At 31.0% G+C, this 15,740-nt stretch overlaps 1 protein-coding gene across 1 annotated transcript in view; it reads left to right on the forward strand.

Annotated features, from left to right (window-relative positions):
- LOC148623285 (UBX domain-containing protein 1-like) overlaps positions 1–15,321 on the forward strand; it is a 36,265-nt gene extending 20,944 nt beyond the window's left edge. The window contains exons 7-11 of the mRNA XM_088565014.1: positions 9,934–10,005; positions 10,748–10,799; positions 11,142–11,243; positions 12,976–13,159; positions 15,216–15,321. Of these exons, the coding sequence (XP_088421140.1) occupies positions 9,934–10,005; positions 10,748–10,799; positions 11,142–11,243; positions 12,976–13,159; positions 15,216–15,259 (454 nt within the window). The 3' untranslated portion in view covers positions 15,260–15,321. The remainder of the gene's footprint in view (positions 1–9,933; positions 10,006–10,747; positions 10,800–11,141; positions 11,244–12,975; positions 13,160–15,215) is intronic.
- Positions 15,322–15,740: the final 419 nt, after the last annotated feature.

Consider the following 15,740-nt stretch of genomic DNA (forward strand, 5'->3'; position numbering starts at 1 on the left):
TGGTACCCCAACCCATCTACCAGTCTCTACCGGTATTTTTATGTTCAAACATCTGAGTTTACAGATAAATTTTCTGAAGAAATTTGGCAGTCTCAAGTCCGAATAAAGTTGGCCCCTAGTAGAAACATTCATATCACTGTACATTTTCTGACAAAATTGGTCAATCAATGTCTGTTTTATTACATATTTAACAACAAATTTACTTAAAACAGATTCTGATTTCCACACATAACTAAGGCCTAGGTTATCAAATAATGATTTCATACTCAAAAGCCAGGCTATATTTAAATCATTATTAGAAAACAACACATATGCAAAATCATACAGAGAACTTGATAATTTACTTTGGCTCAATAAATTTGACCAGAAAAATAACATTCGTTGTTTTATAAGTATATCCAACGGGAATCTCCCCTTTTCACCGTAAACCATGTAATTAGGAGTATTTGATCTAACATCTAAGATAAGTTTCAAATAATACAAATGCAACTTTTCTATTTCCTTATTGCAATGAAAACCCCATATCTCTGATGAATATAATAGAATGGGTACTACTAATATATCAAAGAGCTTCAACTGTATATCAATTGGTAGACACAATCCTTTAGTTCTATGTATCAATGCGTACATGGCCTTTCAACTAAATGTTTTTGTGCTAGTGAAAATTTTCAGTTATAGTCGAACAGTATCCCTAGATACGGAAAAGAATCAACAACTTGAATAATAACGTCATCAAATATGAATCTCTATTTTTGTTTGATATCCTCTTTGAGAAAACCATGATTTTATGTTTTATCCAAGTTTACAGACAGCCTCCACTGCTTACAATATTTACTAAATAATAACAAAAATATTTTCATGTACATATCAAATTCTCTTTGAAAATTTTTATTAACTCTTTCCAGGCATTTTATATCATTTTGAATGAAATATTCTTCCAAATCTGATAGAAATATTGAAAACAAAAATGGCGATAAATTTTTGCCTTCACGCACACCAATTCCTGAAGCAAAGAAACCAGATAACTCATTCCCACTTCTTACACAAGATTTTATATTATCATACATATTATAAATTATTTTAAGTATTTTTCCGTTTACCCCATTTTTTATCATTTTTTGCCACATGCCACTCCGCCAAACTGTATCAAATGCTTTTTGAAAGTCCACAAATGTACAAAATAGCTTCTTTCCAGATGAAAAGTAGATTTAAATAAGTAAATATAAACAAAATATATTATCTGTTGCGGAGTGATCTTTTCTTAAGCCTGCTTGAGAAGGAGGAATCATATCAAGTAGATCTGCTAATTTTGTTGACCTAGAATTAAGAATCGCTGTAAAAAGTTTTCCCATTGCTGACACCATAGTTATACCTCTATATGAATTTGGATATGTCGGATCACCTTTATTTTTGTAAATTGGTACTATAATTCCAACTAACCAAGATTCTGGTATTTTTCCAGAGTCCAGTATCTTATTAAATATATTTTCATAGAAATGTAACAAAATATGTACAGTGCTTTTTATTTATTCATTAATAACATTATCAATGCCTGGGGCTTTCGAGTTTTTTAGGCCTTTCACAGTAACCATTATTTCTTCATCTGATATATATCCATTGATAATATCATTAATTACATCATCATTAACATTTTCAAAATTCGATCCAAAGTCATCTATAACATTATCTTTATTTTTATTTAACTCTTCAAAATAATCAAGTAAAGTCTCAGTTGAGATGTTGGGGTATTGTTTTTATTACAATTACTGAAATCGTTTAGTAGCTTCTATATTCTATTCGGATCACTTCTAGCCTTCTCTCGTATTATACTCTCAGCCTTAAATTCATAATCTCTGTATGCCCTATTAATGGGTCTATGATAGTCGCTACTTGCTTGTTTTAAGCACAATCGGTTCGTCTCGTTTTTATTAACATCATAGTTTTTCTTTGCTTTATGAAAAGCTGCACACTTCAATTTACAATCCGTGTTGAACCAAGACTGATCTACTATCTAGCAACTATAACGAACAATATTCCAGAAAAACCAACATCAAAGTGCACAATTTTCCACAGAAAGAACGTCAAAACTTACGCAAGGACTTTATCGAAATTGTAAAGAAGGATCTTAAGGTGCAATTGGAAGAAAGAGACGTAGTGGCAATTCATAGACTTCCGTCAAATAAACCAGGACCGAAACCATTAATCGTGAAGCTATTCAGTACGGATGTGAAGAGACAAGTAATGAAGGAGAAAAAAAATTTGCAAAACAATGTAAGATTTTACGACGACATCACAAAAAGAAATCTGGATTTTATGACAAAAATGAAAGACATAGGATGTTTTGCATCGGTGTGGTATTATAACTGTAATGTGTATGGGGTAACTGAAAGTGATCTACGGTTAAAGCTTGGACTGTATGATGACATTAACTTGAGGATTAGGCAAGGGAAGTGATCAGAATGTAAGACTTGGTAAACTGTGAGTTAACTGTATTTTTTTAATTTAGATTTTTTTTCTGCAATTGAATTACATGCCTTATTTTTTCAGTGCTTTTGCTAAGGAATGATTTGATGATTCATTTAAATACTTTATAGCATGACTTAAAATAGAACATTAAATGCAATGTTAGATGTAGCTAGTTAGATAAGGGAGATAACTGGAAAATTTTTAATTTACATTTACTGTTTTGGTTGTGCATTGATTTGTTATATTCGGATTTACGTCACAAAAGTAAACAATTGAAAAGTATTTAACAAATATTCATTTGATATAATTTTAAGAAAAAAAAAATTTTCATTTAAAATTGAAGATTAAAAATTTTCAGGGTTTCAGATTTACAAACTTAATTTGTGCTGCAAAGCTGAGAAAAATGCATCATGATGCATGGTATCTTGATTTTGTATTTTTATTTTATTTTTCTACTATGTAATACCTTGGTATACTTGGTGTGTTCATTCATTTCAATCAAAGATTTATACTCTTTCCTTTCTTTTTCTATCCTTTTATGCTTTCTTCTTTTGACTTACTTTTATTCTATATATGCTTTATATTTAGTTGTCCTGTGTAGGATGGAAATTGTGTTATTACTTGTGTCTATTTTATGTACATATATTTACAATTTGCTATTATATTATAATAATACCTAATGAGTTCATTGAAGATATTATCTGTTAACTGTCAAGGTTTACGTGATTATGCAAAAAGAAAAGATGTATTTAATTTTTTGAAATCAAAGCAATACAATATATATTGTCTTCAAGATACACATTTCACAGATGAAATTGAAAACAGTATTAGATCTATGTGGGGTTATGAATGTTTCTTTGCTTCTTATACCTCAAATTCTAGAGGTGTTGCTATACTAGTTAATAATAATTTTGAATGTAAGATTATAAAAGAAAAGAAAGATAGAAATGGAAATTATATAATTTTAGAAATTTTGATTGACAAAATAAAAATGACTCTTGTGTCTTTATATGGGCCAAATTTAGATGATCCTAACTTTTTTCAACATGTTATATCATTAGTTGAAGATTTCGAAAATGAATATTATGTGATTTGTGGAGATTTTAATCTTGTGTTAGATCCAGTCATTGATTATTGTAATTATGTCAATATAAATAATCCTAATGCTAGAAATACTATTTTAGAAATTATAGAAGAAAGAAATTTAATTGATCCATTCAGGGAGCTTTATCCAAGTTTACAGAGGTACACATGGAGGAAAAGGACCCCTTTTAAACAGGCACGATTGGATTTCTTTCTATTTACAGCTAATATGTTAAATAATTTGAAAAATTGTAATGTTGAACCTAGTTATAGATCAGATCATTCCATGATTGTTTTACATTTAGAATTCAACCCTTTTGTTAGGGGAAAAGGACTATGGAAATTTAACAATTCTTTGTTGTACGATCAGGAGTATGTGAACACTATAAAAGAAAAAATTGATGAAATTAAAAAACAATATGCAGTACTTGTATATAATTTTGATAATTTTGACAGTGTAAGTAATTCTGAAATTCAATTTACAATAGATAGTCAGTTGTTTTTAGAAATCTTATTGGTTGAATTAAGAGGAAAAACTATTTCTTATTCAAGTTATAAAAAGAAGGAAAATGAAAAAAAGGAACAGCAGTTGAAAAATGATATTGTACAATTATAAACTAATTTGGACGAAAATTCTTTAATTAATTTGGAGAATAAGAAGCAGGAACTAGAATCTTTAAGAAAAAATAAAATAAAAGGCAAAATCATTAGATCAAGAGCTAAATGGATTGAGGAGGGCGAAAAGCCTACAAATTATTTCTGTGGTCTAGAATCCAGAAATTTTACAAGTAAAATTATACCCAAGGTAGAAAGAGATGATGGTAGTGTAGTAACAAATCAATTTGAAATACTAAATGAAGTTAAATTATTTTACGAAAATCTGTATAGACAAAGAGTTATAAATGCTGAGGTCAACGTTCAAAATTTAAAAAATGATTTAAGAAATAATCACTATAATGTTTTAACTGATGAGGAACAGAATATATTAGAAGGTGAAATTACTTTACTAGAAGCTGGAGTAGCACTAAAAAATATGAAAAATAATAAAACACCAGGGTCAGATGGTTTCTCTTCTGAATTTTTTTAATTTTTTTGGAAAGACTTGCAAGTTTTTGTAGTTAAATCTTTAAATCATGCTTTTACTATAGGCCAACTTTCTATAACTCAAAAACAAGGCATAATAACATGTTTGCCAAAAGGAAATAAACCACGCCACTTTTTAAAAAACTGGCGTCCAATTTCATTATTAAACACAATTTATAAAATAGGTTCTGCTGCAATTGCAAATAGATTAAAAAAAGTTTTGGATAAAATTATTGACTTAGATCAAACTGGTTTTATAAGTGGGAGATACATTGGAGAAAACTTGAGACTTATATACGATATTATGAAATATACAGAAGAACATGAAATTCCAGGGCTTTTGTTATTAATAGATTTTGAGAAGGCCTTTGATTCTATTTCCTGGGATTTTTTACAGACTGTTATGAATTTTTTCAATTTTGGGGACAGTATCATAAATTGGGTCAAAGTATTTTATTGTAATATTAAGTCAGCAGTAATACAGGGGGGATACTTATCAGATTTTTTTAATATAGAGCGGGGTTGTCGACAAGGTGATCCACTGTCTCCCTATCTTTTCATTTTATGCGCTGAAATTCTGGCAATAAAAATTAGAGGTAATAAAAACATTAATGGACTTCACATTACACAAATTGAACATAAACTGTCACAATTCGCAGATGACACTTCATTAATTTTAGATGGAACTGAAAAATCTTTACAAGAATCATTGTTAGAATTAGATTGGTTTGCTGGAATCTCAGGTTTGAATATTAATTTCTCCAAAACCCAAGTAATTTGGATTGGAAGTAAAAGATATTGTGAAGATATCTTGTGCAAAAACAAGAATCTTACTTGGGGGGAAACATCATTTAAGCTCCTTGGTCTGAATTTTGATGTTGATCTAGATAGAATGATTAAACTGAACTATGACGAAAGACTTGTACAAATTAAAAACTTAATAAATCAATGGTCAAAAAGAAACCTTACAGTCATTGGTAAAATAACAGTTGTAAAAACGCTTATATTGCCTGTGTTAAATCATCTTATTATTTCATTACCTAACCCAAGCAGCGATATTATCAAAAAAATTAATGACATGATTTTTACATTCATATGGAATTCTCCTATCAGTAGAGTAAAGAAAGATGTGTTGCAAAAAGAGTATCAAGATGGGGGTCTTAAAATGATTAATCTGTTTTCATTCATTACAGCTTTAAAAACTACTTGGATAAGACGAGCTTTTCAAAATAATTCAAAGTGGCTAAGTATCTTTATGTCATCTTTAGATTCTGAAAAACTGTTTAATTGTGGGGATGGATATGTACAAAATGTTCAAAAAAACTTAAAAAATAAATTTTGGAAAGATGTTCTAAATTCCTGGGCAATGGTCTTGGAGAAAGAAAAACATGTAGATTGGGAGTTCTTTCTTGCCAATCCAGTTTGGTATAATAAATTAATTAAGATTGGTGGTGAAACTGTTTTTTACAAAGATTGGTTTGTCAATGGTGTTCATTATATAAATGATTTAATAAATGATGATGGATCATATCTTTCTTTGGAACAGTTACAACACAAATATGGAATCAATATTAATTTTATGAAGTATAATAGTATAATGTCGGCAGTAAAACATGCTGCTAAAGCTTTCTATGTAGAAAACTGTAAATTACAGCGTCCATTTATTCCATCTTTTTTGCAAACTATTTTAAGAAGCAAAAAGGGCTCAAGAGATATGTATAAAGTACTAAACCAAAATGATTCTACTCCAAAAGGACAACTTAAGTGGACTGAAGTACTTGATAACGATTCTTTGAATTGGAAAAAGATTTTTGTGCTACCATTTACAGTCACAAATAATACGAAATTGCAATGGTTACAATACAGAATAAACCATCGTATAATAGCCACAAACAAATTTTTATTTAAAATAAATGTTATCAATGATTCTGCTTGTACATTCTGCAATGTAGAACCAGAAACTATTGAGCATTTATTTTGGAATTGTGAGTTTGTACAAAATGTTATTAGTGAAATTGATAATTGGTTTTTGATACATGGCATAAGCATACCATTAACTAAGTTAAATTTCATTTTTGGAAACACATCATATACTTCCAAGGGAGAACCATATAATATTATAATTTTAAATATCAAACAATATATTTATAACACACGCTGTTTTAAACAAATGTTATCTTTAACTGCTCTGAAAGAAAAACTTAAATACATGTATAAAATAGAAAAAATGTTATGTGTAAAAAACAAAAGAGTTGAACTATTTAACAAGAAATGGCAACAATTCCAAAATGTTTTAACATAATTGTGTCAATATTGTAAACAGGACAACAACTTATTCATTTAATTTTTTTTTTTCTCTTCTTTTCTAAATCTTTTCTATATGCTATCCCTAGTTCCTTTTTTTATCTTTCTGTAGCTCATTCTTTTTCTATAAATTGAAAAACACCAATTTTTAAACATTTATATATACATATTGTGTTAAAAGATGATTATGATGTATAATTGTGTAATGTATTGTATGTATATTGTATGTTGAAAATTTTGGAAAAAAATAAAAAAAAAAAAAAAAACTGATCTACTTTTTTAACACTACTGACCCGTTTTCGATTTCCAAACATCTGTTCCGCCATTCCAATAAAAATACTATTCACTTTTTCAATGACAATATCGAGCTACGTTTGAAAATTACTATCATGAACATCTAGTTTTTCTGCTTCAGTAAATAAGTCGTCAATCGCCTCGCGGTCTTTTTGTATACTATCATTAAACTGGTTTTTTTTGTCTGCTACCCAATGAATAGGTAGAACTTTAATCTCCCTTTGTTATTTAAATCTGTATTGTCACTCGAACATGAATGGAATCTAATGTGTATTCGACAATGTGTATCGGAAAAAATAGGGTCAAATTCAAGGGCTTCAAATTCATTTATGCAAACAAACAAATTAGGTGATGCAATCGCATAATCAGTTAAACTTGTATTTTTACATGTTTTTCTCCCTATATTTGCATCTTTACCAATTCTACCGTTTGCTATAAAAACCTCATTATCTATACAAAAATCAATTAGCTTTAATCCAAACATATTTAGTCGACCCTGATCCTCATTACATCTAGATAGAGGGACATTCATTTGTTTCAGAATATTGACTGAATGTAGTGATTCTTGCACAGTATCAATTTTTAATATATCTAATAACTTCTCATCAGGTTCTGTGACATCTGACAAAACACCCGTTCTAGAATTAAAGTCCCCAATTAGTAAAAATTCCATATTTTCCTCCGATAGTAATAGCATATTAGCTTCAATGTCCAAATAAGCATCAACAGAGGTATATTTTGACCCTTCAGGAGGGATATAAATACACCCAATAAGTAAAGAGTCAATTTTGGAGAATGGATTTGAAAATTTCAACCACTGCACAAAATCGCAGTTTGATTTTGGAAATTTAATTTTATCTTCTAAAATTTTGTTGTATATAACAATAATACCACCTTATTTCCTAGAACAGTTATCTCTATGTTTTGCATAATAGGAATAATTAGGAGGTATATTCAAAAAATCAAATTTATCAGTTTTAGATTCTAAGCATACAAAGACGTCATAATTTTGAATTGTTTCACTAAATTCAGGTATTAATAATTTATTGGCAAGGCCAAATACATTAATACAAGTCAATCTAAGATCATTAAAATGTTTTAAATTATCAGAAACATTCTGTCCTCTTGTTGGCCTGTCCTATTTCCAACCCTCATCATTCCGTTGATTATCAGAACGTCGGTGCTGGGACTCATCAGAGTCTGGAATATTTCACCTTCTCCGTTGGTTTTTGTAAGTTGGTCGTTTCGACTCAGGATAAACAGGTACATTATTAACATACAATGCATCACCTTTTGCAATCATTCCCCAGTCTTTTTTTCAACTGAAGACTGGCCAAAGTTCATTTCGTCTTTCATAGAATTCTTTTTCTTAATTGTTCATACACACTGTACGTTGTACCTTTAAGTGTTGTGGGTGCAATTTTTAGGACGAGATCCCTATCCTTTCGGCACTCAAATCGGGCAATGATTGACCTAGGCTTACCATCAGTACGCAGCCGCAGCCTGTGAACGACTTGGAACGGCATCTCTTGCTCTATTTTCATTACCTCTTTAATGAAGCATTTCAGTTGTTGTTCTGTGTGTACATTTTCTGCTTCTTTCGATTGTTCATTACTTGCTTCATCTACACCAGAAAAAATCAAGTTCTCTCTCATTGACCTTGTCTGAACATCTATTACCCTTTCTTTAAGCTCATAATTATCTGACATAATTTCGTTTTTCTCAGCTTCAAGATCCGCTATTCTTTTAGACAAGTCATTCATATTTGTCTCAGTAGAGCTGATTCTGGCATTGAAATTACCCATGTCATGTTTTATCGATACAATTTCACTTTCAACATAAGAAAATCGCCTTTCAATTTGAATAATCTTGTCATTAATACTAGGGAGCAAATTCAATTTTTCCATAAAATTAGGTAAGGCACCAAGTTGATCAAGTTTTGCAGTAAGATCACCAATCATTGTGATTAATGATTGAGGCATCGATGTAAAATGGGGGTCTACTGGGCTGTCAACAAATGATAATGTCTGTGCGACATGATCCTGAGGGGCGTAAGGTGTATTGAAAGGTGTATTTTCAGGAGGGTTGATAGTGTGCTGTTCATATAACATCTTCCTTGCATCAGCAGTATGATTACCGATTGGGGTTGCATGTGTCTGTAGCTGGTTAGTGGCCATATCATTTTGTCTCACAACTGTATTAGGTGTTGCCATTTTTTTTCTTTTTTTACACACAAAAGTAGAGTTGAACTTGAATAAAATTCAATTTACAGTAAATAATTCAAAATGACGATATCAACAAACAGCAATATAATTACATAAATAGTTCATATGCATTAAACAGTCCAATTTTAAGCAAATCCATCCATATTTCATTTTTAAAGAGACAACAAAACCACCACTGAACTTGCATATATGTAAACCAGCAATCGTAAAAGTATATTTTAGTTTTCATCTATCAACCCATTGTGAATTTATTTCAGTATTTTCATTTGCTCATACCGTCTGTCAACACTGTTAATTGGTTTCAATATCTTGAACTAATTGCATTGTTGTTTTCCATGTATAAATTAACATTTATTTTAACCATTTTCAGACTTATTGTATAGAAGTCATTGATACGTACAAAATAATACTTTTGATAATTTTTCTGAAATTTGATGATGATTTTTATTGATTGTTTAATTAGTTATTATATTTACAGAATAGAAGAAGATGAGATCAAGAAGATAGCAGAACAGAGGAGGAGAGAAAAAATGGAGGATAAGTTAGCGAGGTATAAATATCTAATCATTGTTATTTTTCCTTTTTTTTTCTGATTATGCCCTTTTCTTAATTTTCTAAAATTTGAAGTGGTTTCCATTAACACTACATAAACTTTGCAAAAGACTATGATACCCATTTGTATCTAAACTTCTAAACAAGTTGATGAATAAAAGTGAAACTGTAGCAGTCATATGATGCATTTGATTTTGAAACTTAATCAATCATTTGATACTTTTATGCATTTGATTGTGAAACTGTGGGGATCTCTTATCATATAATGCTATTAGAAATTAGTAATATTTGTTCCTGATAGTTAATTTTTTAATTGATTTGCTATTGTGTGAATGATTGAATGGAAAGTTTTCATGATTGCAAAATATTTGTTTTTGATATCTGCTTAATCTGGGTTTTTTAAGGAATATTTATGTGTAAAACCTATGTAAATGAAAGAGAAGGTAATGTATTGTTTTGTTAACATTAAAAAAAACAGTTTGGCTTTTTTATTTTCATCTATTAAATTTCCTGCCTTGTGTTGCAATAAATAATGATCACAGTTAGTCAGGCAAGGCAGAAAAATCCAGAAAAACTGTCTAACTAGGCAGTTTATTTTTTTGTAGTTAGTCATTATGAAACTTAGCATATTTTAGCAAACCAGGTTATTTTACATTCTCCAAAACATATATTGTGTATATTATGAATAAGAAATGATAACAGATTTGTTATAAATTATTGATAGCTAATTTGTTTTGTAGACAGAGAGTAAAGGAGCAGATAGAAAAGGATAAAAGAGACAGAGCTGCAAAGGTATTGCTTTAAAACAAGATTAAAGGTGAAAGGTTCTGATTGAAGCCTTCATTCCTCTGTAATGCTTTAAAACAAGGTTAAAGGTGAAAGGTTCTGATTGAAGTCTCCTTTAAAACAGGGTTAAAGGTTAAAGCAAAATATAAATAAGATTTAATTTGGAAATTTATAATTTTAATACTTAACATTTATTATAATGCCCTCCCCCCCCCCCCCAGGAAGAAAACTTCCCTCATCATGATGGGTCTATTGAGATAATTGATGTAGTCAGTATTATTAGCCCTCTCAATAGACTCATCATATCAATTCAACTAAAAGATTACATACCCTGATTTCAATTTACAGTTTGCCAAAGAGAAAGACACGCAGCAGCCGAACCCAGGTTCAGGTGTAAATCCAGCAGTTAAAACTGGGATTAAAAAAGAATACACTGACTGTAGACTGCAGGTAAATACCATCAACACTGAGGTCAAGGCAGAATACACTGACTAAAGACTTAAGGTAAATACCCTCAATTTTGAGGTCAAGGCAGAATACACCGACTGTAGACTTCATGAAAATCAATACTGAGGTCAAAGCAGAATACAAATGATTGTATACTTCAGGTAAAGACCCTCAATACTGAGACAAGGCGTAAATCATTGACTGTAGACTTCAAGTAGATACCCTCAATACTGAGGTAAGGCAGAATACACTGACTGTAGACTTCAGGTAAATCAATACTGAGGTAAGGCAGAATACACTGACTGTAGACTTCAGGTAAATACCCAAGAACTAAGATCAAAAGACAAATGATGTATATGGTGAAATGTAACAAATGCACTAGTGTATAATCTTAATACACAATAGTACATATGTTCAAAGATCATCAAAAGGTTGTCAACTAGTGTAAACATACCTTTAAGTAAACTCTGGAAGGCCCAGGCAACAAAGTAATGAAATTCACAGTTACTGCCTCAAAAAAACTAAAAAGTAAAATAACAACACAAAGACACATTAATGGCCAACATATCATGACTATGGACAGTTGCATGTCTTGGATGGGATTAAACTAGTTTCATAAGACACCTGATAGTAATCAGTCTGTCTGTCCATCCATTAATCTGTGTGTCAGTCTTTAAGCTAACCAAGTGTGTCCAGGCTTTCTTAGTCATTTGGTGTAGACTTTTGGTAATTGGTATGAGGGTAGAACAGCTCAAGACAATTTGTTGTGTTACATTGTTGTGAACTTTGACTTTGAAATTTGTCCTCAGGTCAAATTTATGATTTTGCATGACAGATTGTGTCTAGGCTGTAACAATTTTGTCCTGTGGTGTAGGCATTTCATATATGGCTTAAGGGTAGATTAGCTGAAGACAATGAGTTACGTATAATGGTTGGTAGCATTGGACCACAAAGTTTGATGTCAAGGTGAAATTAATGGATTTGTGTCTTGGTGTAACTATTACGTTTTTTGGCGTAGGCTTTTGATTTATGGCATGAGGGTGGATCAGCTCAAGGTGATGTGTTGTGTACATGTACCATGATTTGTGACCTTTACCTTGAACTTTGACTTCAAGATCAAATTAACATTTTTATGTGTGGCTGATGTACAACAGGCCAACAGAGAAGGTTAATACCATCATACCATCCAATTATAGCTGGATGCCTATAAATTGAGATTTTAAATTGAAGAGTTTTACATGTTGCAAGCAAGGATTATCATCCATGAACTTTCACACAATTCTATTTAAAAGGAAGAGTTAACTTGTTGGGGTTCTTCAGTATGCTGAATTTAGCCATATCATTGATTTTTTTCTGTGTTGTTTCAAACATTTAATCTCAATTCAAATTTGGAGATGTTTCAAGTTCGAGTTGACCCAATATATGTGGTGGTATCAAGATGCACCCTGTGAAGAATTTTGATAAATACTAAACATGTTTGCATACTCGAGCATTCTTGCCTGTAAAGTCATAAATACTGTGAAACTTAAATGTATTTTGAACCTTGGCAAATCAAACACCAGTCTAAATGGAACCAATTTTAAGTCCAAAAGTGTTTGGGTTTAGACAAGTTTCACAGTAGATGAATTATAACATATACTGTTGTACCATAGAGTATGCCCCATATGGTCAGGAATACATGTGTTTCCTCCAAATACTCATATATGTGCAACATCAATATATTTTCTTTCTGTAGATACGTTTTCCCTCAGGACAGCCTCTGACACAGACATTCTCAACAAAGGAGCCATTAGCTGCTGTAAGACTATTTATAGAAATGAACAGACCAGATGGTGACACAAGTAGATTTTCCTTAATGACCAACTTCCCTAAGAAGGTATTTAGCGAAGAAGATTATGAAAAACCCCTAGAACAATTAGGTAAGAGTATATAAATATATATATATTTTAGGGAGGGTGGACAGGGGGATGGGTATACAGGTTTAAGGGGACAGGAATTGGTGGTTGAAAGGGTGGAGAAAGGTGGTGGAAGGAATGGGAAACAGTGGTTGAAGGGGCAGGGAACAGGGAGTTAAAATACAGGAAGTGGGGATTATGGTTTGTAACAATAACCGGAGGTAAAATGAAAGGGGTCATGAATAGCTTGGTCTAGGATAGGGAAGTAGGGATGAAGTACCATCCTGTCCACCCCTTCATTATAGAAAATCAATATTTTCCCTGAGCATTACAGAAAATAAGATACAATGTTAATTTGATTTTTTTTTATGTTCTGCAATGTTTTCTACAATCCATCACCTCATAAGATTGCCTTTTATTTAGATGAATATGTGTGGGTGTACTATAAGTGTTAATCAAACTTAAGTATTGCCAAATGTTTTAAATGGAGTTTTGCTTATTACAAAAGGGGATATCACTCAGTGATCTCTCTCACAATCTAGTTCAAAATTTCTCATTTTATAGGTAATAGTTGTCTTCACATTTAACATCTATTGTATCTGCATTTACAAACTTGAGAACAAGTTCTGAACTTGAACTTTCTCAGATTTGGAAGTTTTTCTGTGACTTTAAATTATAATGGATTATTGGTATGGGGCTTAATTTATACTACTTGATTTAGGCCCTTTGCTTGGATAGTGCCTCCAATCTTTTACCAAGTTTTTTAAAACTTTGATGAATTGTTAGTAGCAATAAGAACATACACAGAGTCAGGGAGATACTTTATTGAGTTTACAGATCTCGTAATTGCAACTTCTCCTTAAGATTAGATTTTGGTAATATGTCACCAAGAGCCAGTTGAGCATGAGGTTAGGGGAACTAACTCTGTATGCTTGGCTCCAGTGACTCAGGATATATGTGTAGGTTAAGACTCTGTTACTGATATGTGGCAAAGTAACTACAAATAAAGTTTCAACAATTTAATAATAACAATAGCCAAAAGTAACCAAAATATAAAATGGACTATTAAGATTGTCACAGTTTCTTGTTCTGTAATATTAACTTTCAAATTTAAGAATGTCCAAATTCACTAAATCCAAATTTGAATGAATTTTGATAAAGTCCAGAAGGTTAAGTTCTGATCCGGCGATTACTGGAATCTGTTCCTTGAAAGTGAGATGAATCAGAAATGTTTGCGGATAGCTGGTTATGGATGATTCGGAGTGACTGGAACTAGACAACTCTGTAGGTTCTACTGTATTCCTTTTGTACAGTTGTTAACTTCACTGTTACTGTTTCTAACTCTATTCTATATTTTACCCAAACATTTTATTCGTTTACTTTCTTCCGTCTATTTATGGTCCAAAACTGACATTTGCTCAAGACTGGTATGTTTTTGAACAATATTAACATTTGTTTGAAATATGCCAAAAGCTAATTATGAGATATTAATTAAATGAAAGATGAAAAACATTTGTCACTCTAATTGAGCATTTGAACAATAATAATTAAAAGAGAGTAACTTTAATCCATCTGTGACATTTGACATATTAATCTCTGGTCTAATTCCTTAATTGCTTACAAAAATAAATGAAAATTGATTCATAAAATTTCTACAAAAATGTTAAAAATTTGTGCAATGAGTTTTGCACCTATGACTATCATAGGAAGGTTAAACATCACATGTAGATGTGCTTGAAGGAAGATAATTATTATGGGATGCCTGCAAGAGGGGAGAATTTAACTGATTGTGTCCTTGTTTGGCAAGGGGTATCAAACTCACAACATTCTTGTTCATAATGTATGATCAAAACTCCAAAGTTTATTTTAAACATTATGTAATGACTTTTATATGTACCACATTCATGCCCACTGATAGTGTTCAAATTTATTCAAATAAATGGAACTTGAAATACTAGTTACAAGAATTTTACTTTTGCTGTCTTTTATCAAGAATTCTAATAATGTTTTCTGATTAAATAAAAATTCTACTGAAATTTTCATGTCAAGAATTCTACATTGTTTGTATTTTTTTTTGCAGGGTTAGTTCCATCAGCAGTATTGATAGTTACAAAAGCAATGTGACGAGAGGACATTTATAATTGTTACATTTATATCAATATTTAACTAATGAATTTAAAGATTGATCTGAAGTTGTTTCATGCCTTTAAAAGAACAAAACACAGGAAATAAATTGAAAAAAAAATATCAAAATACTATTTGAAGATTTTCAAGCATTTATCACAGAGACTTGCTCCCCCTATTAGCAGCCTGAACAGTATTATTTATTTGACAAATACTCTTCATTTTCTATTTGATAGGGGAGCAAGGCCCTGTGCATGCATTAATCATAACATGTATAAAATATATGGATGCTTATCAGAGGTTAAATGTTGGGGGAGGGGTGGGGTGGTGATGTTTCAGGATCAAAATAATATCTTACAGTGTATGTCACCAGTTCATGTCAGGAATTTCCCAATTGTTTCTGAACAATACATAGAATATAGTCCATATATATAATTCCTTTTTAGCAATTAATATCTCTTCTCAAAATCTATATATAGCC

Source organism: Perna viridis, chromosome 2, assembly GCF_037379345.1.
Source record: "Perna viridis isolate PV_CMFRI_1.1 ecotype Kerala chromosome 2, ASM3737934v1, whole genome shotgun sequence".
Taxonomy (NCBI): domain Eukaryota; kingdom Metazoa; phylum Mollusca; class Bivalvia; order Mytilida; family Mytilidae; genus Perna; species Perna viridis.